The sequence below is a fragment of the Pongo abelii genome, chromosome 3 (genome assembly GCF_028885655.2).
Source record: "Pongo abelii isolate AG06213 chromosome 3, NHGRI_mPonAbe1-v2.0_pri, whole genome shotgun sequence".
NCBI lineage: Eukaryota > Metazoa > Chordata > Mammalia > Primates > Hominidae > Pongo > Pongo abelii.
In genome coordinates, this window is record NC_071988.2 from 7,454,078 (window position 1) to 7,481,979 (window position 27,902).

At 44.2% G+C, this 27,902-nt stretch overlaps 1 protein-coding gene across 5 annotated transcripts in view; it reads right to left on the minus strand.

Moving 5' to 3' along the window:
- The window catches only part of STK32B (serine/threonine kinase 32B), a 435,418-nt gene that overhangs the window by 60,502 nt on the left and 347,014 nt on the right, over positions 1 to 27,902 (minus strand). For 2 of the 5 annotated variants that reach the window (XM_024245627.3, XM_024245630.3), the window contains exon 6: positions 12,836 to 12,925. In XM_024245627.3, the coding sequence (XP_024101395.3) occupies positions 12,836 to 12,925 (90 nt within the window). 5 annotated transcript variants of the gene reach the window in all.

Genomic DNA, 27,902 nt, shown 5'->3' on the forward strand with positions numbered 1-27,902 from the left:
TCCAATAGGCCTTGGTACATCATATCTAAAACCAAAGAGAGGGAGAAAATCTTGGAGTCAGCTAAAGGAAAAAAGCATATTACCTACAGAGGAACAGGGATAGGAATTACAGCAGATTTGTTGTCAGGAATACTACAAATCAGAAGCAATGGAGTGGCAATATTTAAGTGACTAAGAAAAAAAAAAAAAACACCCTCTTAACCCAGAGTTCCATATCCAGTTAAAATATCTTGTAATAATATAAGGAAATAAAGATTCTTTTCCTTATATAAGCAAACCAAAAAAAGAAAGAATTCATTACTAGTAGATTTTAATACTCAGAATTGTTAAAGGAAGTCCTCCAGGTAGAATGAATATAATAACAGCTAGAAAATTGAAGCTACACAAAGAAAGAATATGAAAATAGCAAAAAGAAGGTAAATGCAAAGTTTTTTTTTATTTTTAACCACTACAAAATATATTTGACTATTTGAAGCAAAAATAAATTCAATGACTTATAATATTTATAGTAAAAAGAGATGAATAGAATGAATTTGGGTGTAAGATTACACATGCTGTAACAGATTTAAGGTATTTTCTGATCAATTGAAGATGTATATTGTTTTTTAAAGAGGTATAAAAACTAAGCCAATGGAGAAGTTAAAGTGGAATCATAAGTAAGGATCAACTAATCCAAAATAAGGAAGAAAAAGAGGAACAAAGACCAAATGAAACAAATACAAGAAAAGGCAAGATGATAGATTTAAATAAAATTATCTCAATAATTATATTAAATATAAGTGGTCTAAATATCAATGAAAAGACAGATACTGTTAGACTAGATTTAAAAGACTGCCTACAAGAAATGTACTTTAAAAATAAAGACAAAGAGATAGGTTAGAAATAAAAGGATACAAAAAGATATTATCAGCAATTTACTAGAGTAGGGTTATACTGGCTCACAAGAGCATACTGTTAGCATCTCTTCCCAATTCTGTGTTTGATGATGTCTCATTGCTAACTTGAAATCAGTCATGGTGGAGTCCTTATATCATGGAAATCAAAATCTATAAATTAGGGGGATTTGTTTCTTCTTTACCAGAGAACTAGCTGTTAGACATTTACCAGCACACCACTGGATATGTCGTGTAAACACTAACCAAAGGAAAGCTGAAGTGGCTGTATTAATATCAGGCAAAGCACACTTTAGAACAAGGAATAAGAAGGACATTATATAATGATAAATGGGGCAATTTATCAAGAAGATGTAATGATCCTAAATGAAAAGCAAGGAAAAACAGAAATTTACAATCATAGCTGGGAATTCCAACACTCATATCTTAGTAATCGATATAAGAAGTAGACAAAAAATCAACAAAAACATATACAAAACCTGAGCAATGTTATCAAACAACTTGACCTAATTGACATTTATAGAACACAGGAACAAAGAAGACAATACATATTTTTGCAAGTTTGCATGTAATATTAACCAAGATAGATCATATCTAGACCATAAAATAAACCACCAGTTTTTAGAAAAGAAATCATACAAAATATTTTCTCTGATCATGACAGAATTAAACTGAACATCAATGAAAGATATATTAAAAATTCCCAAATATTGTTAGAAAAATGTTTTTTTTTGTTTGTTTGTTTTGCTTTTTTTAGACGGAGTCTCACTCTGTTGCCCAGGCTAGAGTGCAGTGGCGCTATCTCTGCTCACTGCAAGCTCCACCTCCCGGGTTCACGCCATTCTCCTGCCTCAGCCTCCCGAGTAGCTGGGACTACAGGCACCCGCCACCACACCTGGCTAATTTTTTGTATTTTTTAGTAGAGACGGGGTTTCATCATGTTAGCCAGGATCATCTCGATCTCCTGACCTTATGATCCGCCCGCCTCGGCCTCCCAAACTGCTGGGATTACAGGCGTGAGCCACCACATCTGGCCTAGAAATGTTTTTAACTGAATGAAATTAAAACCACAATATATATAAATTTGTGGGATACAGCTGAAGCTGGACTTAAAACAAAAGTTATAGCATTAAATGCTTATAGTGGAAAATAAGACAAGTCTCAAATAAATTATCTAAACTTCCACCTTAAGAGACTAGAATAAGAAGAATAAATTAAATTCAAAGTAAGCAGAGAGAAGGAAGGCATAGAGATAAGATAGAAGAAATCAGTAAAATAAAAAATAGAAAAATAATAGAGAAAATCAATAAAGCAAAAACTGGTTCTTTAAAAAGATCAATACATTTGATAAACCTGTACTCTGAATGACCAGGAAAACCAGAGAGAAAACATCAATTACCGATTCAGGACTGAAAGAGGGGACATCACTACACAATTTACACTCATTAAAAGGATAATAAGGGGATATTACACATAACTGTATGCCCTAACATTTGAAAAGTTAGATGAACTAGCGAAATTCCTTGAAAGACATAAACTACCAAATCTTATTTAAATTTACTTAGTTCTTGAAGAAATAAACAGAACAGTCCTATGTCTATTAAAGAAATTGAATCCATAGTGAAAAACTTTCCTTCAAAGAAAACTCCAGGCCCAAATCTCTTCACTGTATAATTCTACAAAATATGTGTAGAAATAATACCAATCTTCGGCATATTTTTTTTAGAAAATAGAAGGGGAGGAAACACTTCCCAACTACGCTGCCAGCATTACTCTAATACCAAAGCACACCAAGTTGTTACAAGAAAATAGAACTACAGACAAAAATTCCTCAAGAACCTAGATGTAAATATTATGAATAAGATATTAGTACACTGATTCAAGGATTATATGTAAAAGATACTACGTTATGATCAAACAGGGTTTCTTCTGGGAAGGTAAGGCTGCTTCAACATTTCAAAGTCAGTCAGCAGTATTTCAACAGACTATAGAAGAGAAACCACAGGATTATCTCGACGGATTTAGAAACACTATGTGACCAAATTCAACATGCATTTACGATTTTAAAAAACTGAATAAATTGGAAGTAGAAGGGAACTTCTTCACCTTATAAAGAACTGCAAAAACCTTATAGTTGACACAAAATGAAACAAAATAATTCAGTAAAAGTTTTTTTCTTTTCCTTTTTTTTTTGTTTAGATGGAGTCTCGCCCTGTTGCCCAGGCTGGAGTGCAGTGGTGTGATCTTGGCTCACTGCAACCTCTGCCTCCTGGGCTTCAGACTCCTGAGTAAGTGGGATTACAGGTGCACGCCACCACACCCAGTTAATTTTTTGTATTTTTGAGTAGAGACAGGATTTCTCCATGTTGGCCAGGCTGGTCTCGAAATCCTGGTCTCAAGTGACCTACCTGACTCAGCCTCCCTAAGTGCTGAGATTACAGGCATGAGCCACCACACCTGGCCAAAATAATCCAATAAATTAACGGGCAAATGATTTGAACATATATTCCACACAGAAAATATATGGATGGCAAATAGGCAAGCGAAAAGATGCTCAACACCATTGGTTACCAGGGATTTGCAAACTGAAATCACGACTGACCTATTAGAATGCCTAATGACCTCAACGGTGGGACAATACCAAGTCCTGGCGAGGACACAGAACAACTGGGTCTCTCATTCGCTGCTTGTGGGAATGTAAAGTGGTCCAGCCATTCTAGAAACCAATTTGGCAGTTTCTTACCAAATGATCCAGCAATCTCACTTCTAGGTAATTATTCCAGAGAAATGGAAATTTAAGCTCATATAAAACCTGTATGCAAATGTCCAGAATGGCTTTATTCATAAATATGTAAAACTGTAAACAACTCAGGTGCCCTCAACTGATGAACAGATAAACACGTGTATGTATATCCAGCAATAGGAAGGGACTACTGATACACACGCCATGAGTAAATCTCAAATATATCATTCTAAGTGAAAAAGCCACATTCAAAAGGCTGTATACAATATGATCTCATGTATGTGACTTTCTGAAATAGGCAGAATCATAGGGGTAGAAAATCAACTGCTGGTTGCCAGGGACTGGGAATGAGGAACTTTTGCAGGGGTGATGGAACCCATCTATATCTTTATAGTGGTGGTGTTTATCTATGACTGTATGTGTTTGTCTGAATTCAGAGAGCTATACACTAAAGAGTACATTTTATTGCATGAAAATTATTCCTCAAAATTAAGCATCTCAAACTCCATATTTATCAGTTTGGTGATTTTTAAACTGACCGTCTCCCTCACAAACAGCCAAACCAATGAGGGTAGGAATACTTATGTTTTATTCACACATGTGTTTTCAGTCCATAGAACACTGCCTAGCATGTAGAAGGTGCTCAGCAAATCTCTGTTGAACGAATGAATGAATGAATGGTTCTCAGGAAAGATAATGGACATTGGAGCCTCACTGACCTAAGGCCAAATGCCAGCTTTGCCACTTTCTCTGGGAAGCAAACTTCACTTTCCCTGGCCTCAATAATATCTACAAGGAGAGCACAGCACTGCCATGGTGGCCCCCCTGTCACAGGATCCTTGGGGTGTTGCTTCACCAGCCGGAAATTTCTGTGGCTGGTGGCACCTTCACCTGCATTTTGCTTGGGCCTGAATGGCTCATTCTGCTCACTTGGCCTGGCAGGCTGCACTCAGCTTGTGCTACTGGTCCAGATCTCAAGCCTGCCAAGGGCAAGCCAGGCACAGAGCCATGAGGGTTGTGTGTGTGAGCGAGCGAGCATGGGGTCCGGCCACTGCACACAGCTAGGCATGCTGGCTGTGGCGGGGTGAACAGCTCTAGGCACTGGCATGAACACCGGCTCCCTGCCAGGCTGCGTCTGGACCAGGCATACCGCAAGTGGCTTCCACTGTGGGCACTGGGGAACTTGGTGGTGCCCAGAAGCTTGGAGATGCCAGGAACTGCAGAGCCCCAAAGAGGGCATCACAGCCCTGGCTTGGGGAGCTCCTAAGTCTGGGCTCCCTGTAGCGCTACAGCTCTTCTCTCCTTCTCCCTTCTCTCCTTCTTGTGTTCACAACGTGGTGAGCAGGGGGGCATATTTCAGCCCTGTTTGTGTTACAGCCCTTTCACTCCCACCATTCGGCAGGTCCCGAGTTCTTGTCCTGTGTCCAGGAAGAATGAGGTACATGGACAACTGGAGGGTAAGCAATGCAAAGAGGTGCTTTATTGAGCTACAGTACAGCTCTCAAGAGACCTGAAGTGGGTAGCTCCTTTCCACAGGCAGATTGTGCAGATGTCTGTTCAGCTCTCAGCTGGGAGGAGACCTACAGCGGGTAGCTCCTCTCCGCAGGCAGGTTGTCCCAACATCTGCCCCAGTCTGGCTCAGTTTGGGGTTTTTATGGGCTTCAGAAGGGAGGAAGTATGTGCTGATTAGTCCCATGGGTGGCCACGGGTGGGCCTGGAAAAAGCATCACAAGTTCTCACTCCAGTCAGTGGAACTGGTGACCCAGCCCCCAGGCTTCAGATCATCCCTGGCTTGAAAGTGGGGCTTCATGGGGACCCACTCATTTCCACCTAGTAGCCTGTCTGCCTCCTGCCACTGTTCATGGTGGCCAGGCTGTTTGTGCTGATGGGCTCCTGCAGGCCAGTTCTGAGCTACCCTCAGCACCCCTTCAGCCTCTCTCTCATGCTTGTTGGTGCCCAATGTCCAAAGGGGGCCAAGGTAGCAGGGGGCTGGCATGTCAGTGCTGCCCTGAGCATGTGCATACCTGGCTGGTATGTACCCAGGATTGGCCACAACCCCACTCTGAAATCCGAGTGGGTACCAGGAGCAGGGAGAGTCCAGGCAGCAGGAACAGGTGCCCCTTAGCCTACAGGGGGAATGGGGTTTCCCTGAGAGCACAGGGATGCCCAGGTCTGCAGCTGCAGCTGAGTAGCTACAGCTGCACCCAGGAGGGCAGGGATCCCGCCTCTCCAACTCAGAATGGGGTGGCGGGGCTTCCACCTGTTCCTGGCTCCTGTTGGCTCTGTGGAGCATGGAGCCCTGGCTGCGCCTCCTGCACTGCAGACAGGCCTCTGCTTCCATCACCACCACCATCCCTCTGGGCTCACTGCAGTGTCCTGGGGGAAGGGAACTGACATTTGGGGAGCGCTGACAATGCAACAGCCCCATCATCTCCCTAGTGCACCCACCATCCCCTGGCCAACCCAGCCCCTGCAGTGAACTGGGATTTGGTTAGTCTGTTTCTGCAACTAGAGTGTGAGCTCCGTAAGGCAGGGGAATGTTGGATTTGGCTCTGTGTTCCCAGTATTTAGCATACACTAAATAATTATCAAACTATTAGCAATCAGAACAACAACAACATTAATATTGGCTACTGGTTGTGAGTAGTTACCTTTCATCAGGCATTATGCTATATGCCTTCTATAATTAATGTCAATAAATCCTCAAAGCAACCTCCTGAGACTGACTGCATAAGCCATTAATCCCATTTCTCAGACGAGGATTCTGAGAGGTCCTGTGGTTCGGCGGCCAACATTTCCTGAGTGTTCATCATGGTAAGTGCTTTATGTGCACTATGTCTGGTAATGAGAATCACCCAGGTTCACTCAGCCACTGAGTGGAAGACACCCAACTGCCCCATGCTGAAGCCCACACTTTACCTGGACCCATCCCCCTTGAGCCTGACCCCTAATGCTTTCCTGTTACTCATCTGTTTCTCCAAGGTCACCACCCTTGAGGCCCTAATCCTATGAGTCTGATCGTAGCGGTCTCCAGCATTGAACCTTCCACTGGTTCCCTGGGCTCTTACCACAGCATTCAAGACTCCTGTGCTTTGCCCTGTCTCCTCTCGCCCTCCCCACCTCCTCTTGTCCTAGAAGCTGTAAAACAATGGAGCTGCCAAGTTCTCCCTTCACACAATGGTGCTTCACTCCTCAATGCCTTTGTATGGGCTGTTCCGTCTGCCTAAATGCCCTCTCTCTATCGTTACCCAACAGAGCACATCCTTAAAGTCTAATTCAGACTGTCACCTTCTCCAGGAACCTGTCTTAAAACTGTCCAAAAAGATCTCATCTCCCCCTCTTCATGCCAGAAGCACCTCCTTCCAATAGCCACACACAGTCAAGGTCCTTGACTGTGACCTGTGTACAACTATGTTCACACAATCTGTGTGAGGACTGGGAGAGCAGTATTCCCCTCTGCAGCCCCAGTGCCTAACTAAGCCCTGTGCCTCCTAAACACTCTGTAAATGTTTACTGAATGAATGCCTTGCTCTTCATTTCACCTCAAATTAATAAACTCTGAAGCCCCACGTGGCTGCTGGAACATTCTGACTTCTAATCTGGCACATTTTAGAGAGATCTTTTTTTTCTCCAATTGCAAATTCCATCTGCTCTTTCAATTAATGAAAATTCAGCCCTATGCAAATTTTTCTTCCGGGATCATCTTTTGTGAGTTACCTCTGGGAGCTTACTCATCAGCCCATTTTCTGAATCTGTGTTGGGAACATTCTGGGAACTTGTTATTGGGCCTTTGAACTGAACAGCTCAAGTGAGTGAAATAAACAAACCTGTCACTTGGCATTAGGAATTTACAGCCTCAGGAGCTGCAAGATTTGACTTTATTGAGAGAGCTGTCCCTTAACCCCATCTTCCCCACTAAACTCCCACTGCCTGGTGCTGTTCCCCAACTACAGTGTCTGAAAATACAACCATTAGGAAAATCAGCTGTGTCCTCTAAAGCCTATAAAAATCTCTTCCGTACATTTGGCCACTAAGTCAGGCCTGAAGCTTTTCTAATTGGAAGGACATCAGTAACCCCGACTCTGACATACAGCTGGGACAATGAACTTATTTCTTGGCTGAGAAAGTCGTCTTTATAATTCAGGAGCTCAGTGTCAAAAAGGCAGCTTGGTGTAGTAGCAAAAGCATAGACTTCAGATCAAAATAGACTTGGCTTCAAATTCTGGCTCCTTCACTGACCAGCTGTGTGGCCCTGGGCAGGCTAATTAACCTCTCCAGACCTCCACACATAAAATAAGAGATGTAGAAACGTCGTGTGAATCTTCTGAGGATTAAATGTGAAGACAGGCAGGTAGCGAGGTCCCAATACAGGTCAGATTTCTTCTCCTTTTGAAAGCAGGGCCATGGAGGAGAGTGCCCAGCTGGGTCCCCATGGCTGTGCTTTCCTGGAGACCAAGAACCTGGACTGGGCTGCCTCAGACAGTGTGAGGCAGGAGCAAGGTCAGGAAGCCTGAGTAGAGCCTTTGAGGAGGCTCGGGTGAGTCCGTTAGGCATGGCGCCACGTGCAGGCAGAGACATCAGGGCTGGTAGAAAACTGCCTTGAACTTGGCCAGGTGTGGTGGCTCACGCCTGCAGTCCCAGCACTTTGGGAGGCCGAGGCAGATGGATCACCTGATGTCAGGAGTTCAAGACCAGCCTGGCCAACGTGGTAAAACCTCGTCTCTACTAAAAATGCAAAAATTAGCCAGGCATGGTGGCTCATGCCTGTAATCCCAGCACTTAGGGAGGCCGAGGCTGGTGGATCACGAGGTCAGGAGATCGAGACCATCCTGGCTAACACAGTGAAATGCCATCTCTACTAAAAATACAAAAAAAATAGCCGGGTGTGGTGGCGGCCTCCTGTAGTCTCAGCTACTCGGGAGGCTGAGGCAGGAGAATGGCGTGAACCCGGGAGGTGGAGTTTGCAGTGAGCAGAGATCACGCCACTGCATTCCAGCCTGGGCAACAGAGCAAGACTCCGTCTCAAAACAAAAACAAAAACAAAAACAAAATACAAAAATTAGCCAGGCGTGGTGGCATGTGCCTGTAATCCCAGCTACTTGGGAGGCTGAGGCAGGAGAATCACCTGAACCTGGGAGGCGGAGGTTGCAGTGAGCCAAGATCATGCCATTATACTCTAGCTTGGGTGACAAGAGTGAAACTCTGTCTCAAAAAAACAAAACAAAACAAAAAAACTGTCTTGAACTTCTCCAGTGGTCCAGGATCTATACTCCCTGACATCAATTTGCTTTTTGGAAACAGCGTGAAAGCAGTCAGAACGAATCGGTAGGAATACAGAGGAGGCTTCTAATGGGAGCTGCTGCCCTTACCTGGCATCTCTCTTCTCAGCACTCCCCTGTGGGATGTCCCCCTCGGCCTCCACGTGCCCCTTCCAGCACAGCATTCTTGAGCCTCAGAATTGGTTCTCTGCCTTCCTGCATCCTCCTTGAGGGATCCCGTCCACTTCCATGGCTGCGCTGCATCTCAGTGCTGGCAGGTTCTCCATCCACATGTCCAGTCTGCATCATGCCACTTCACAAACCTACTGCTCTTGCTGTGTCCCCTACAGAGTGAGCACCACTCTGCTGCACAATCCAGAGACCTGGGAAGTCGCCTTTGCCCCCATTCTCCATCCCATCAGTTGCTGAATCTCGCCCAGTTGATTCTCTTGAGATTCTCTTGAATCTCAAGGCAGTGACCTCTTTGGTCAGACTTGCCCCAGCTCCAGATCCTTCCAGAAAGGGATCTCAGAAAGGTCGTCAACAAAAAAAGCCTTGTTGGAGTAAGTGTTCAGGCTCCCATGAAGACTACTTGTAAGTGAATGAATTCACTTATATGGATATCTGCTGGTATTTTTGCTAAAAAGGAGTTGGTGTCATGGGAGGCCAGGTTGAGATGTACTTCAGAGCTTGGGTTTTGGAGGCACATTGACCTGGGTCTGACTCTTGCCAACAATGTCAACATGGGGAAGTCACCCAACCTCCTAAGCCTCCATTTCCTTAACTGTAAAATGGAAAGAAATACTTGTGTCTATTTCATGTTCGAGGGCATTAAAAGAAGTTATAGGTTACAGTTAATGTGCCTGTCTTCACGTTAAATGAAATTATAGGTGGAAAGCACTTAGCTCAGTACCTGACACGTAGTAAATACCCAAAAGCAAGTTGCCTATTATTTATACCATTGCAGGTATTTATAGCCAAACTTCATTTATTCAATTTATTTAATAAATGAAAGATTAATGACATGAGTAGTGGATTCTAGGGAGATGATGGTATAGATTTTGAATCTCCCCAAATCTGCATATAAAACAGAGCAAATAGATCGCTAAACCAAAAACTCATGGATGCATTTGCTACAAAAATAAGTTGTCCCCACAACCCTCAAAATACAAGTGGGTAGCAGCAAAACACCAACAGTGAGAAGAAGTGCACGGTAGTGATTTCTACATGGAAAGAAACCAAGAGAAGCAACAAGGCAGCATTCTAGGGACCAGAAAACAAAGAACTCCAAAATATGCAGCAGGTATTCACTGGGAAACACAGATGACCACTTTGAGAACAGCAGCTGAAGCTGGTAGGAGTTTGCCCAGTCTAGTATCGGGGGCATTGAAAGGGCTCTTGATAAATTCTGAAGGAGACGGAAGAGTCCGGGACATCAAAAGTCTATAATCCACCCAGCCACAACTCCTTCCAGGAAAAAGCCCCAAGGAAAAACTGTGTGAAGTAGAACCAAACTGCATCAGGACAGGGACCCTACAGACAAAGGAAAGAGGAACTCCAGATAAAAATGGAGAGGAGAACAAAGCCAGGAAACCTGGATAGCAAGCTGCCTTAGATTTTGGCACTTCACCAAACAACACAAGAGATAGGTCTGTTAAGTTAGGAACACTATCCTGAACCACACCATCTTCTAAAAGTTTAGAAAAACAAAGTTCACATAAAATGAGCAATTTCTACCCCTCTCTCTTGCTGGAGGCCTCTCAGCTGGCTCTATTTTGATCTCAAGTCTAAAGGTGGAATTTATCCTTTCAGGGAAATAGTCGTTTTTTAAAAAAATCTGTAAGGAAGACAATAAGAAGGTTACAGTGGATCCCCAAAAACCTAGTGTTCATGAAGACAGATTGGAATGTAGGCTTTGCCAAGGGCTCAGGGAGGTCTCTTCTTCCTCAGGCCATGTGGAATTCAAACCCTCCACCAAGTGCAAACTAAGCCTCCTCCCCCACTCCAATACCCACGTGCAACTCTAACTCCTCCAGGCGGTTTTAGGCACTGTTTATGAGGTTGGGGAAGAAAGATTTTGGTTGTTTAATTCAACATACAGTGCCCTATAAGGCACAACCTGGCCAGAGTTAAGTGAGGCCAAACTGGCAACAGGGCATTTTCACTGCTGAATGACAGACAGCAGCAGAGAGTTCAGCCAAGATGGTGGACTCCTCATCCCAGTGGTTAATTTTCTGTGGCAAAAGTTGCACCTCTGGTTTGGTACCGCCTATAAATACTTCATCCAGTTATCAGATGCTATGCTTCCTAAGGCCTCCTTCTTCCATTTGAAAAAGGAAAATAAAAGGAAAACATTAATAGCAGTAACCTTTGGAAGAAAGATATGGAGAAATATGGGCTTTAAATGTTTGTGCACCTTTGTGCAGCACTGATTACATTTTCTAGCCTTAAACATGTATTTCTTATATCATTTGCAATGGTAAATGGGGATTATCTAGGCATAAAACTCATGCATATGATGTATTAATAATCATCAACAATTACTGAAACAAAAGAGCAACAGAAAAGTATCAAAGTCAAATTCCATACCAAGTTATTATAAGTAAAAGGAGAATGAAGAGCAGAATAACGTCATTGCAATAAAAACACACAGAAAGACGTGCTGATAAAACAGAACGAAACTATAGCCTACGTTTCAAAAGGTCAAAAGACACAGTAATGAGTTGCTTCATTAACGGTTCCCCAGTGCATCAGCCTTCTGATACCCATGCTCCATGCAGTTCCCTTCCACGTGGTTGGCTATGTGACTTGCCTTGGCCAACCGAACATCAGGAAATGTGAAGCAGGCAGAGTCCTGATAAGCATGGGGGAACTGGCTCTACCATCTTGAAACTACATGTGAGGAAGCTCACTCTAGCCACTTTGATGATGAAAGACCACACAGAGGAAGAGTGATATGTTCATCTCAGCTGTCCTAGCTGAACCCAGCTCCCAGCTGACCTACTAGTTGAATGCATCTTCATGAGCGAGCCCAGCCAAACCTGAAGAAAAACCACTTGGTCAACCAAAAGAAATGTGAGAAATAATGTTGTGATTGTCTTAAACCACTATGTTTTGACACAGTTTGTTACACAGTAATTGATAACAATATAGACATTCAGAATTAACACGTAATAAAGACATTAACAAAATTATATAAGACATGAAAAACAACATAAATTAGAATAAAAAACTCAGAAATCGGTGAGAGAACTTAGGGAGAAAGAAATAAAGGGAAAATGATTTCAGAAATGAAGACTTCAGTAGAAAACACACAAAACAAATAAACACAATAGATAATGCCTTGGGAGAAAGAGAAATATAACAATGAGAACATTTTTAAAGAAATGAAGGAAGAGGTAATAAAGATTTGAGGGACAGTGACAAATGTTGAAGACTGGCAAAGAAGATCCAGCATTTAGATAAGAGGCATCCATAACCAAGAAGATAAAAGCAAGAGAACAGAATGCAAACTAAAAACGGTAATTCCATAAAAATTCCTTAAAAAACCGTTTAAAACTACACATTGAAAGAACACTGTGTGCCTAGGAATACAGACCCAGAATGACCACCACCAAGTTAAATTCTGGAAAATACTGAACATAAATGGAAAAGAAAATACTTGTTTTGTTTGCCACCCTCTCAAGCCTGAGCCATGGCTCTCTGGCTGAGCAGGAGTTCTCTAGAAAACCAAGAGGAGAGGGGTTGTCTAGCAGCGGAGACGGCTTGGAAAAGGTCCAGAGCTTCGAGAGAGCATTGTATCTACTGGGAACTGTGGAACCTCATGTGAGCATGGGAGGAGGGTATGTGGCAGCGGGCAGTGGCAGATGAAACAAGAGAAGGATGCTGAGTCTTAGGCATTGAGCCTGATCACATGAAAAAAAGGGGACTGGAACACTCACCCATGTAGGGCTTGGTGCCAGCCATGGAGGAAGCCCTTTCTGCTCCTTTCACTACCGTCGCTATGTTGAAGTCTGTAATGTGAACATGTCCTGCAAATACAGAAACAGAAACTCCAGTTAGCATGAGCTGCAGGCAGCTGGGTTATGTAAAGCTGTGGTTTGCAAGGTGGGATACCGTGAAGAAAACGTTAGAACTTCTATTTATAATACTATCGTATCTGATACTTTAAAAATGTTTATTTTGTGTGCATGTTTCAGAATGTAAATTCATTTGGTAACATATGCATATTATTTTTACATAAATATATTGAGGGGCAGGATATATTTTTTATGGATTAAAAGTTTGGAGACAGTGATGTGGAGAATTAAAGCTCCTAGAAATAAATGAGACAGGTCACTCCAGACCCCTTCTCTCAGGAAAACTGTAGGTGGGCTATGGCTGGGGCAGGGGTGGGTGAAGAGGATTCTCCCACCCAGAGGACACTGCTTGTTCTGTTGTTTGTCCGCTATGGTCATTGGAGACCTTAGTACTGTACATGAGGAATTTAGTAGGGAGAAGGCTGGGGAGTTGAGACCACCTTCCATCCAGGCTGAAGTGATGGCAGCAGATGGGCATGGATAGGCTGGGTGCACCTACAAAGTAGGTGTTCAAGAAACATGACAAGGAAGGAAGAGGGAAAGAAAAGAAGGGAAGGACACTAAATGAGTGCAGGTAAAAGAGGGAAACAGAAGAGAAGGAAGGAAGGGGATAGGGAGGAAGGAAACACCCAAATGGTCAGTACCTGTTTTTTGGGAAATTTTGGTCAGTACTTGCTTTTTGGGGAATTTGGTATATATAAGACTCCAGCTCAGAGAGCCTTGGATAATAGTTATAACTGCAATTACATTTCTCTCTATTTGTCTGTCATCACATCATGTGAAAATGGCTGGCTGGATTTTCACCAAACCTGAGAGTGGCATTTGGCATGTGGGACTTAAAAGCATAGATGGGTGGCACATGCAAAATTGACTTTGAGGGACTTGGAAGGCATCACCAAGAGATGGGAAAACACATTCTGGAGCAGGTGCATTGAGACATGCTGAGAAGCCCATGGGACTACATATGGGAGGGGCATGCCTGATGTGAACAGCTACAGTGGACAAAAAAAGCACTAGCCGTTTAACATACAACCCTCTAATCTCAGACTCAACTGCCAGCACTGATGTGTGAGAGTGCTGCTCAGCCAGCTATCTGTCCAGTGATCGTAGGTGAGACGCAGCAGCAAGGTATTTATTCAGTGAGGATCCATAATACTCTTCAGGTACTTGTGGATGAAGTTTAAGTCACCCAGCCAGGTCTTTGCTGGGATGCACAGTATTCCTACATAGGCAACATTCCTAGAACATACCCAGGCTGCTTTAGCCTCTGGGGCTTCTTCAGGCCCCTCCCTGTGGCTGCAATGAGTATGTCTCCATTCAACCATCCACGGTCCTGTCTGAAAAGTGGCAGTGTGTAGTAGTAGTTGGGTGCACACACACTGAGCCAGACTGCCTTGGTTTGGGCCTCAGCTTTGTTGGGAGTAGCTGTATAACCTTGGGCAAATAACTTAATCTCCTTGGGCTTCAGTTTCCTCACCTATAAAATGGGATGATGATAATAAAACACCCATCTCAGAAGGCTGTTGCAGAAATCAGGGAGTTTCTACACATGAAATGGATAGAGTGATGCTGACATGCAGAAAGTAGGGAAGCTTCTCATAAGGGTTTGCTCTTAGCATTTTATCCTGCCAAGGAGTGGCTCAAAACCCATCTTCTCCAGCAAGGACCAATCTATCCTTATTGGTCTCCTATCCAATCTCCTATTCCCTTATTCCTAATGCCAACAAGAAAGCAAACTCATTACTGTTTTGCACTTTGAGGCATGTGAAGGTGAGTGTATGTTGTAGTCATTGCTGTACCCCACACCCACATAGTTCCAAACAGAGTGGCACATGTCAGCATTGTAAGAGGACTATGAAGCCTTCGAATATGGTTTTTGTTTGCTTTTCTTGCACCTTCTCCCTCTTTCAAAAGTTTGGTATTTTCATTACTAAAGTGACGCCAGCTCATTAAAATAACTGAAAGAATACAGACATGTTTTTGGGTTACCCCTTTAAGGCCCTCAATGTCTCTCCCACTCCCATGTAATCCATCACACAATTCATCTGGCTCCTCCATGATTTCTCTTTGCTTATGCAAATGTATATCCATATATATGGGGGCTTTGGTTTGTTCTTGCAATAATGAGATCATACTTCATGGGTCACTGTAAAAGTTACTTTTGAATTTAGCCATATATCATGGAGTGTGCCTGAGAATATATACCCAGAATGTCCCCCAATGTCCCCCAAGCTAGTATACATAGGTCTACCTATGACATCCACAATCCTTTATCCTCCATTCTAAGTCCAGTTTTTTCCACAGTTATTTTGGTGATAAGATGTGACCTGAAACATTCTTTTTTAGTTTTATTTATTCCATTTTGGATGAATATCCATGTTTTGCTGTAGAAATATTAATATATTTGATTACAAGGTGTTCCCCCAAACCTGTATGGAGTATTACATAGTATAAAAATATATTACTTAAGATATTATTACATATTGTGTTAAACACATTATTTTATATTATCATATATATTATTTAATATAAATGAATTTTTACATCTGAAAAAAATTCTGAATTATGAAAACATATCTGCCCCAAGGGTTTCAGATAAGAAGCCATGGACCTATAGTTACACAGTATTCCATAGGATGTCTGTATCATACAATGTATCATTTATTCAGCAATTCCCTATTATGGGTATTCAGGTTGTTTCCAATTTTGCTTGCTTGTTTGTCTTGTTACTATAGAATATGTGACAAGAATTCCTGAATATATATCACATATTAGTACTTTTATTTTGACTGAGTAAATCCCCAGAAGTGGGATTGCTGGGTCCAAGGGTACGCATATTATGTTCCAAAAAGTTATAATTCGTGGCACTATAAACAGAATATGAGGATGTGTATTTCTCTGCACTTTGCCAGCACTAGTTGTTATCAGTGATTTTATGTTTTGCAAGTTATATGCTGAGAAATGTTATCTCGCTGCAGATGAGGCTGCCCGTTTCCCACATGATCAGCCTCTCGGAACCTTGGTCAGTTTTCACTGGGAGCTCTTTGTCTTCAAGATACATTTGCCCTTTTCTCTGCTATGTGTATTGCAAATATTTTCTCCTAGCCTATTGTTTGTGTTTTGACTTTGTTTATAGTACCTTTTGCTATAAAGACGTTTTAAAAATGCAAATAATCTGTTAATTTTGTTTTAAGTGTTGTTTCTCTTATAATTTTCCAATTTTCAGGAGCTACCCAAAATGATATTCTTTGTCTTTGGACAGTGTCATGCATGGCTATGATTCCCTAGAACTGCAGAAGCTATTTGCGACCACAAGGAAAAACAGTATAAAGATGTAGGCTGTCCATGGAGAAGGCACAGCTTCAAGTATAGCAGAGAAATGGTGCCAGAGCCTGATCAAACCCTGCCTGAAGGCTTATTCCACTGAAGTTCAGCTAAAAAAATAAATACCCTTTACTATTTAGGACTGTTTAAGTTGGGCTCTTTGTTCCTTGCCACTGCTGGTATCCCAACTGATGCAGACCCTTACTGACTGACTATGTGACTTAGGTTATTTAAGCTCTGAAAGCCTCAGATTCCTCATCTGTAAGAAGGGGCTAATATTAATAGGGGCCTTGTGGGGTAGTTACAGGGCTAAACAGTATGGTTAGGAACTGAGAACATGACATTTGAGCAAAGATCTGAAGAAGAGGAAAGCAAGCTGTCAACAGAGTTTCTGGAGGAAGAGGGCAGCTGGCAGAGGGGACTGTCAGCACAAGGGCTGTGTGAGGAACCAGCAAAGATGTCAGGGAGAAAAAGGGAAGGAGTAGGAAAGGAGCTCAGGAAGGGAAGGGAAAAATGTGTCAGGCCTTCTGGGCTGAGACAGAATGGTGGCTTTACTCCAAGTGAGAGGGTTTTGATATGATCGGACTCAATTTTGAATACTCTTTCAGCTGCTGTGAATGGATTACAGGGGCAAGGACCGAAGCAGGGAAACTCACAAAGAGGGGGAAAATGCAACCCCTGGCTCCTTTAAGCCACTGTTATTTAGGGTTAATAACTGGTGCAGAATAGGTGTCAAATCTCATCTTAATCCTTCAAGTGCTCCTGAGAGGAGGGTATTACTATCCTTGTCTTTACAGAATAATAACTTGAGGTTCCAGTCACTAGTGTCAGGGCCAAGGTCTCAAGGCTGATATATGCAGAAGCCAGAGTGGAGCTTTTCCCCCGTCCCACTCTCCTCCCACAGAGCTGGGTCAAACAGTCTTGATCTCGTTACCTCCTGGCCTTCAGGGTTGCTCTGGAACAGACGTGCTGTTTCCACCCAGGAATTCAGGTACAGTGGGCAACACCCTGCATGACAGACAGCAGGATTCTACTTCTGCTTTCCCCTGGCTGTGCTAATTGATGAGCTGTGACTTCCCAGTGGGCCTCATCTAATGGGCAACCGAAGATGTAGGAAAGTGAAAATTAGTGCCCAACAAGATTTCCTATGAGTTCCTTCTCAGGAGATGAAAGTTTACTATAGAATGTGAAAATATGAACTGGTTTACTTTCCATAAACTGAAAACATCCAAAAATCAAAGAGAAGGAGATCAGGACATTGTGTATGACCCATTAATACAAATGCTAATGGAGTATCGATAATCAATAACCATGCTCCCAGGACTGTTTATGTATCCTGTACTCCAGACATGCATCTCTCCTTTCTTTGAACACATGGAAATTCATCTCATCTCCAACTCTTTGACACCCCTTGGAATGTTCTTCCCTCTTGACTTCCTGGTAGATTTCCACTAATTCTTCAAAACTGACCCCAGGACTTACACGATTGATAGACTAGCTTTTTCTACTCTAGTTTTTGTGCTCATACTTCCACTACCAGGAAATGCATTACCACAGAGAGTGGTATCTATGTCTTAGTCAGTTTGGGCTGCTACAACAAAATGCCGTTAACTGGGTGAGTTAAACAACAGACATTTCTTTCCCACAGTTCTGAAGGCCAGTAGTCTGAGATCAGGGTGCCAGCGTGATTGGGTTCTTGGTGGGGGCTCCTGCTATGGTTTAAATGTATTTGTCAAAATTCCTATGTTGAAACTTAATCACCGATGTGATAAGTTACAGCCATGCCCAGTATTCACATCGGGAACTGGTTCCAGGACATCCCAGGAATACCATAATCTGTGGACAGTCAAGCTTCTTATATAAAATGTCTTAGTACTTCATTTAACCTGTGTACAACCTCCCACATACTTTAAATCATCTTAGATTAATTATAATGCCTAATACAATGGAAAGGCTATGCAAGTAGCTATTTTTAGTTGTATATATTGTTTGTATTTGTATTATTTCTTATTGTTGCATTGTTATTTTTTGTCTGCTACGAAATCATTTTTGACCATTTTTTTTATCCACAGCTGGTTGAATTGAACCCATGGATACAGAGGGCCAACTACATTAAGAGATGGTGTCCTGGCCGGGCACGGTGGCTCACACCTGTAATCCCAGCACTTTGGGAGGCTGAGGCGGGCAGATCACGAGGTCAGGAGATCGAGACCATCCTGGCTAACATGGTGAAACCCCTTCTCTACTAAAAATACAAAAAATTAGCTGGGCATGGTGGCGGGCACTTGTAGTCCCAGCTGCTTGGGAGGCTGGGGCAGGAGAATGGCGTGAACCCAGGAGATGGAGCTTGCAGTGAGCTGAGACAGCGCCACTGCACTCCAGCCTGGGTGACAGAGTGAGACTCCATCTCAAAAAAAAAAAAAAAAAAAAAAGAGAGACCCTTAGGAGGTGACTGGATTATTCACCTTATGAAACAGGCCTCACACTGCATTCACCGTTTTGATCTTCCATCTTCTGCCATGTGAGGACACAACTACAAGATATCAACTTGGAAGCAGACAGCAGCCCTCACCAGACACTGAATCTGCCCACATGATCTTGGACTTCCCAGCCTCCGGAACTGTGAGAAATAAACCTCTATTATTTATAAACTACCCAGAAATGAAAGAGACCTTTGAGCAGTCAAATCCTATCACCTTTCTTCATTCCTTATTGTTTGTAGGGATATCATAATAGTCACAGGAGTATTGACAACATTCCATTTTAACTCTTGACTTTTAATACCGCAGCAACCTGATGGAATAACCCCACGTGGTGTTTATCAAAGGAATTCGAGCCTGGCTGTAGCCTGGTATGGCAGTCTTACTGGGACCTCCAAGGCCACAGCCTGGGAGAATAGGACGTGTGCTTGTAGGGGCAGGCCTTGCTCTTTTTATGAACACTTTTATGGGTGCCATGCTTCCCTAGAAATTCCTGGGAGTGGGTGCAAATATTGCTCCCTCTAGAGGAAGGAAGACCAAGAGTTAGGATGAAAGGGAATCTACACGCGGTCATCTCCTTTCAAGTATTCTCTGGCTGGTTTCACTTTCATCATTCTTGAATTTGGAATAAATCTCAGGTGATCATCTCTCCCCATCTCAGCTGGTTTACAGGACCCAAATTATGCCTAAGCCAGAGGTCAAAGTGGTGCTGCTTCAAAGAAGCAGCTGAAGCCCAAAAGAGATGAGAATCAGGGCTGTGGGCCCTTCAGCTCCCTCCCCTGGTAGGCTCCAGCCGTTTCCAGCAACCCTGGCTCTCTGCTAATAATAATTGCACTTTGGAGCTGTGGGTGCTGATTGTAACACTGGCTGCCGCTGTTCGACACAGGATCAAACATTCTGGGCACCACACAGAACTATTCTTTTCTTCTCATTCATCTTCATGGAGATCACAGCAAACTTATCACAGGACAATGGTAAAAAGAAAAAAGAAACCCAATCAAATTCCATGGCACTAGCTTATCCAAGCTTCTTTTGGCTTATGACAGTAGGAAGACTATGTTTTCAGCATGTGTCTTTGCCTGATAAAGAATAAAATGAGCCTTTGATTTTCTTTCTGTTGCATTTAATTTGGCTTCCTTCTGTACCTTGGTCACCTTGGTGGTGGGGTAGGAATGCAGGGCCTTAAAAAATCATCTGTCTGTTCCAGGCTGCCCCCATGCACAGGTGAAGAGTGGAAAACAACAACCAGTGACAAGAAATGCAACATTTCTGGGCTTTACTGAGCTCCTTCACTGAGATTTGGGAGGGACACTTCCATCCCCAGCTAATTCTGGTGCCCCCATGTCCTGTGATTCCATAAAGCTTGCCAGGCATGTGCCCCCAGTTTGAGCTGATGCTGTACAGAAAGCACGCAGTCCAAGCCTTTTGAGAGAGCTCAGAAATTTTTAGTGTTATTCCACCATTTCTCTATGTCCATGATTCTTAATGTCAAGCCAGTAGCTTTTGACATTCATTAGTGCTGCGGAGCCAAGGCTCCCTGACTAATAAACTTCCTTTCTATCTTACAGTATTGAGCATGAGATTTTATGAATCATATTAATCACAATTAGTAACATTTTGGAGAAGTTTTTGCAATGCTTTCCCTACTATGATCTACTCCTTGCAATGACTCCAGGAGGTACCATGCTGGACACTAGATTCTCACACTTAGCATCCTCTCCCACTCCTTTCTTTGCTACCTCCTATATCACAAGAGCCAGAAGGGGGAAAATGCACTTTCTAACTCTCTTGCAGCAAGGGTTCTGGCCGAGATTTTGATTCCGCTGATGAGATGCACTCAGGTGAGAATTCATGAAAGGCAAGCAGAGGCCTTCTTTTTGGTGGCAGAGCAATCTCAATAGATGGAGGAGTTCACTGGGGCAGGGCCTGTCTGAACATTGTCTAGTCATCCCATCCGTGGTGTAAACAGTTGAGAAAGTGACTGTCTCATGCAAACTCCTGCAGCCAGAATTCAAGCCCCAGGTAGGTTTCACTCTGAGCCCCATTGTCTTCCTACTTCTTTAAGCCATTCTCTCTTGAGGGCAATGAAGCTCTGACAAGTAAAATGAACTAAGAATAGGCAGCTGCCCAAGGATGGCACTGCCTCCACCCTGGGTCATGGGGTGGCAAGACTACTGCTTCCTCTACTCTGCTCCTGACTCATTCCATCATATGGGGCTCTTTTCCAGACAGGTGTGCCTCATGAAGACAGGGGCTAGGTCACGTTTCTCCAGATCAGTATCAAATACTGTCCTGGGAACAGTGCATAATTAAGATTATTCTTACCAGGCCGAGCTGGAATTGGACCTAGTGTTAGTAGCAATACAGCAGGGAAGGACTGTCCTTCACTTTCAATTTCCACGAGGAGAGTGCATTAGTTTGTTCTTGCGTTGCTATAAAAGGATACCTGAGTCTAGGTAATTTACAATGAAAAGCTGTTTAACTGGTGGCTCATGGTTCTACAGGCTGTGCAGCAAGCATAGTGGCACCTCCTTGGCTTCTGGAGAGGCCTCAGAAAATGTACAATCATGGTGGAAGATGAAGGGGAGGCAGACAAGTCACATGGATGAAGCAGGAGGAAGAGAGACGGGGGAAGGCTCTACATGCATTTAAACAACCAGAGCTCACAAGAACTCACTCATTCATGAGAACACCCCCAGGCTCTCATCAACTCCCACCAGGCCCCACCTCCAACATTGGAGATTACAATTTGACATGAGATTTGGGGGAGGACACAGATCCAAACAATACCAGAAGGATTTGTCCCAAGTACCTTATTAGCTTCTTTCCAGCCCTTCACTCCCCATCTCAGCCCGTTTGGGCTGCTGTAACAGAATGTCATAGACTGATTAACAACAGACATGTGTTTCTCACAGTTCTGGAGGCTGGGAAGTCCAAGATCAAGGCCCTGACAGATTTGGTGTCTGTGGAGGGCCTGCTTCCTGGTTCAGAGGTGGCAACTTCTTGCTGTGTTCTCACATGGTGGAAAGGGTGAGGGAACTTTCTGGGGTCCCTTTAATAAGGGCACTTATCCCATTCATGAAGGTTCTACCCTCACGACCTAATCACCTCTCAAAAGCCTCTGACATGGTTTAGGTCTGTGTTCCCACCCAAATCTCATGTCTGATTGTAATCATCAGTGTTGGAAGAGGGACAATTGTAATCACCAGTGTTGGAAGAGGGACCTGGTGGGAGGTGATTGGATCATGGGGTTGGATTTTCCCCTGGCTGTTTTTGTACTAGTGAGTGACTTCCCACAAGATCTGTTTATAAAAGTGTGTAGCACTTCTCCCCCACACCCCAAACTCCTGCCAGCCATGTGAAGACCTGCTTACTTCCCCTTCACCTTCTGCCATGATTATAAGTTCCCTGAGGCCTCCCCAGCCATGACTCCTGTACAGCCTGTGGAACTGTGAGTCAATTAAACCTCTTCTTCATAAATTACCCAGTCTCAGGTAGTTCTTCATAGCAGTGTGACAACAAACTGATATAGAAAATTGGTACCAGTAGTGGGACATTGCTATAATGACGCCTGAAAATGTGTAAGCGACTTTGGAACTGGGTAACTGGCAGAGGTTGGAAGAGTGTGGAGGGCTCAGATGAAGACAGGAAGATGAGGGAAAATTTGAAACTTCCTAGAAACTTGTTAAATTGTGACCAAAATGCAGAGTGATATGAACAATGAAGTCCAGGCTGAGGTGGTGTCAGATGGAGATGAGGAACCTACTGTGAACTGGAGCAAAGGTAGCTTTTGTTATGTGTTAGCAAAGAGGTTGGAGGCCCTAGAGATACGTGGAATTTTGAACTTGAGAGTGATGATTTACAGCATCTGGTAGAAGAAATTGCTAAGCAGCAAAGTGTTCAAGATGTGGCTTGGCTGCCTCTAACAGCCTATGTTTATATTTATGAGTAAAAAAGTGAACTGGAAATGGAACTTATATTTAAATGGGAGGCAGAATGTAAAAGTTTGGAAAATACAGCCTGGCCATGTGGTAGAAAAGAAAAACCCATTGTCTTGGGAGGAATTAAAGCTGGCTGCAGGAATTTGCATGAGTAAAAGGGAGCTGAAGGTTAATAGCCGAGACAATGGGGAAAATGCCTCAAAGTCATTCCAGAGAGCTTTGCAGCAGTGCCTCCCATCATAGGCCTGGAGGCCTAAAAGGAAAAACTGGTTTTGCTGCCAGGTCCAGGGCCCTGCTGCCCTGACTAACCTCGAGACACTGCTCCCTGCATCCCAGCCACTCCAGCTCCAGCCATAGCTAGAAGGCCTTAGATACATCTCAGGCCACTGCTCCAAAGGGTGCAAGCCATAAGCCTTGGCAGTTTCCATGTGGTGTTAAACCTGTGGGTGTTCAGAGGGTAAGAGATGAGGCTCGGGAGCCTCCACCTAGATTTCAGAGAATGTATGGCAATGTCTGGGTGTCCAGGTAGAAGTCTGCTGCAGGGGTGGAGCCCTCATTGAGAACTTCTACTAGGGAAGTGTGAAGGGGAAATGTGGGGTTGGAGCCCCCACAGAAAGTCCCCACTGGGGCACTGCCTAGTAGATCTGTGAGAAGAGGGCCCACCATTATCCAACCCCCAGAATGGTATACCCTCCAACAGCTCGCACCGTGCACGTAAAAAAGCCACAATCACTCAATGCCAACCTGTGAAGGCAGCTGAGGGGGCTGTACCATGCAAAGCAACAGAGGCAGAGATGCCCAAGGCCTTGGGAACCCACCCCTTGCATCAGTGTGGCCTGGATGTGAGATATGGAGTCAAAGATTATTTTGGAGCTTTAAGATTTAATGACTGCCCTGCTGGGTTTTGGACTTGCATGAGGCCCCTTTGTTTTAGCTGGTCTCTCCCTTTTGGAACAGTTGTATTTACCCAATTTCTGTAATGCCCATTGTATCTTGGAAGTAACTAACTTGTTTTTGATTTTACAGGCTCATAGGTGGAAGGTACTGGTATTGTCTCAGATGAGACTTTGGACTTTTGAGTTAATGCTCAAATGAGTAAAGACTTTGGAGGACTGTTGGAAAGGCATGATTGTATTTTGAAATGTGAGAAGAACATGATATTTGGGAGGGGCTGGAGGTGAAACAATATGGTGTGTGTCTGTGTTCCTGCCCAAATCTCATGTCTAATTGTAATCCCCAGTGTTGGAAGAGGGTCCTGGTGGGAGGTGATTGGATCCTAAGGGTGGATTTCCCTTTTGCTGTTCTCATAATAATGAATTAGTTCTCACAAGATCTGGTTGTTTATAAAAGCGTGTAGCACTTTCCCTGACTCCTGCCGGCCATGTGCTTGCTTCCCCTTCACCTTCTGCCATGATTATAAGTTTCCTGAGGCCTCCCTAGCCATGCCTCCTGAACAGCCTGTGCAATTGTGAGTCAATTAAACCTCTTTTCTTCATAAATTACCCAGTCTCAGGTAGTTCTTCATAGCAGTGTGAGAATGGACTAACACAGCCCCACCTCCTAACACCATCACCTTGGGGATTACAATTTCAACCTCTGAATTTTGTGAAGACACAAACATTCAGACCATAGAACTCCTTCACCAAGGGAGGTGAAGTGATGATGTGAAGGGTGAATTTAGGGTGAGCAAACTGGCCCTACTTAGCTTGGCTTTGCTCAGGTTCCTCTTACCAGGAATGTGACCTCTCTCCTGGTCCTCCAAGCTCTTGGTCTGACTTGGGCAGTCCCTGAATCCACACAGGCAGGGTTGGGGATCTCGGTGGTGAATCTGCCTCTGTCTGAGTCCTGGGCTAGGAAGCCTTTATTAGGTCTCACACACATCCTAGCCTATTTCTTATTTGTGAAAATCCCCACTTTGGGAGGCCGAGATGGGTGGATCACGACATCAGGAGATCGAGACCATCCTGGCTAACATGGTGAAACCCTGTCTCTACTAAAAATACAAAAACTTAGCCAGGTGTGGTGGTAGGCACCTGTAGTCCCAGCTACTCAGGAGGCTGAGGCCGGAGAATGGCGTGAACCCGGGAGATGGAGCTTGCAGTGAGCCGAGATGGCACCACTGTGCTCCAGCCTGGGTGACAGAACGAGACTCCATCTCAAAAAAAAAAACAAAAAAAAATCGCATACAGAGAACACAGGCAGTTATGAATTTAATTGAGCCCCTTTTCCTCCAAAATTCACATACCAAAGTCTAAATTCCCATTACCATAGAATGTGGCCTTATCTGGAAATAGGGTCATCACAGATGATGAGGTCATTATGCCCCCAAGTGTCATGGGCCCGGAGCGAGGAGGGTAACACGCCTGAGTGGGATGATGATTTCTCGGAGGTTGGTACATTAAGAGACCAAAATATGGAAGGGGATATCCATGTTGATGAGGGTGGATTTGACTGAAATGTGCTATGTCTAGTGAATGAATGAATGTACTATGTAATGTTAAGGATTTTCAGTACTGGTCGATATTCATGTGGGATTGATTTGTATGCAAGTGTATTACAGTTGATTGAGGGATAACTAATACTTGCTTATATACACACATTATGATGAAGTCATATTGCAATGGGGTGGGCCCCAAATTCAGTATGATGGCTGTCCTTATCAAAAGGAGAAATTTGGACGCCGACATGCACACAGGGAAAATGCCACGTGAAGAGCAGAGTTATGCCGCCACAAGCCAAGAAGCTGCCAGAGCTAGAAGAGGGCCCCGGAGCAGAGCCTTTCCCACCCACTTCAGAGGAAGCAGGGCCATGCTGACACCATGATCCTGAACTTCCAGCCTCTAGAACTGTGAGACAATACGTTTCTGTTGCTTAAGCCTGTTAGCTGTGGGGCTTTGTTATGGTAGCCCTAGAAAATACAGGGGCTATTTGCTGGTGTCCTCAGTGTCTCACATACCATGTCTTTAGGACTTTAATACCCTCCCCTGGCACAGTGCTGCAGCAGAAACCCCATTTCTGGCAGCTTGCTGGAAATAATCTCACCACAATCTTCCTCAAGACACGTAGAACAGCTTTAAAGTGCATTACTATGTGCTTATCCTTACAGTCTTGGGACCCATATGGTTCCAAGACATCCACCACTGGCTCCTCAGGCTTAACAGAAACATCTCAGCCTTCCAACTTGTATGACTGGCTTCCTCTCCCTTCCTTCTCAACTGCTACAGTCCTCACATCTGATGCTTCATAAGCAGTACATGCCCAATTTTTTAATTTCCTGGAGTCTCTTCCTCCTGGCATGCTGGGGGTAGCACATACAATGCTTTGACAAGAGAAAAGTGGGTGTCAACATGGCTGGCCATGGCCATTTTGGGGAGCACTCATCACATTTATCAACAAATATGTTAGCAACAGATGGAAAGGCAATTCTTTGAAACGAGTTCAGTTAATGAGTGTTATAAAATACAGTGTATTACTAGAAAATTTGAGGTACAATAAGGCCACCAGATCAGGAGATGACTGATAGTTTGTTACAGTTCCCAAGAATAAGGGGCAGGCTATGTCATGGGCAAGGGAGACAGGGAAGCATCAGGGCCACTCAGGAGGATGGGGCGTGGGGAAATGTGGGCCAGAGCCTTTATTGTGGTTTCCATGGTAAGGAATGGGTGAGGCAAGGTTAGCAGACTTATGATTGACTAGTCTGAGTAATTTCAGTGGGCTCTGGGTTTTAGGGGCTGTCTCTAGTTGTCTGATACCTAGGGGAATTAGGGGAGGTGAAGAGGGGCCCGGAACATAAAATTCCTAGAAGAGCGGATAAAGGAGGTGTTGGGGGTATGGCTCTGGATTGGTTGGTTGGCATCTGAAAAGTGTGCCTTGGGGCAGGTTGTTTACCAGCTCTAGGATTGGCCAGCCCTGGGCAGGGCAGTCCATCAGCTTAGCAAGGCTCCAGAGGCCAAAGCTTCAGAAGACAGAAAATACAAGACATGGAATATTAAATAAAGAAAACAAATCCACTCTGACCACGTGGCTGCTGCATTGCCAGCTGCTGAAGATCCAGGTTAGGTTTCTGAACCCCACTGTACCCATCCCACGGCCACAAGAAATGAATGTGTACCTCTGGAATGCCATCCCTCAAAGGCTCTACTGACCTCTGGCATGCTTCAGAATCCAATGTACATGTCCATTCCTCCAGGAAGCCCTCCTGCACTACTCTCCTGGCCTCAGTGACCTTCTGCTGCCCCACAGCCCCATGCTTGCTCTGTCCTGGCCTTGACCCCAACGGGTCATCATCAACTGTTTACATTTCCACTCCTCCCACAGCCTTGGTTGCAGATTAGATCCACCTGGCAACTGTAAACGATCCCACTACTCAGCACTCTGTCCCGTAAGAGGAATCAAATGAGAGCTTCTCGAGGTGAGGTCTTGGGACCCAGGTGATGTGCCACCAGGACAGAGAACAGCCACCCCAGACCATGAGGTCCTCGACCACAGGGACTCTGCCTTCTGTGGTCACTGGACACAATGCCTGATCATGGCAGGTGTGCAACAAGCGAACCACTTCCCAAAGAGGACGAGGACTACATTCTTTATTGTCATCATAAATGACCTTTGAACCAGGGCCCTCAATGGCACTTAAGGGCAAAATATAGCCTCTTTCTTTCTGTCTCTCACTCTTCTCTCCTTGCCCACCTTTGGGGAAGTCCACCTCCCGTGTGGAAAGCACTAACCCACCGGCCTGTGCCTGTGGCTCCATCCATTCCATTTCCACTGGCCTCTTCCATCATCCTCGTGGTAGGCAACTGCATTAATGGCCTCAATTCTTCACCCCTCTCTGGATCACCCCATTGCCATGTGCCTTTGCAGTGTCTAGTCTCTCTGACTCTAGGTTTGGCCAAGTGACTCGCTTTGTCTCCTGCATTGGTGGCAAACACGACGCAGGTGGAGGCTTGAGTGGCTGGGCAGAGGGTTTAGCCAACATCAACAGTCCTGCCTACCCAACCTTGGTCTTAGGAGCAAACCTAGCCAAGATCAGCCAAGCCCAGCCTAGAGCCCCTCAACCCCAGGATGCTGTGAGCTAACGGGATGTTTTTTGTTTATGCCATTTAAGCTATGTGGTTCATTACCCAGCTTTATTGTACCAACAGAAAATCAATACAATTGCTTCCCCCCTCCCTCCATGTCTTTAAA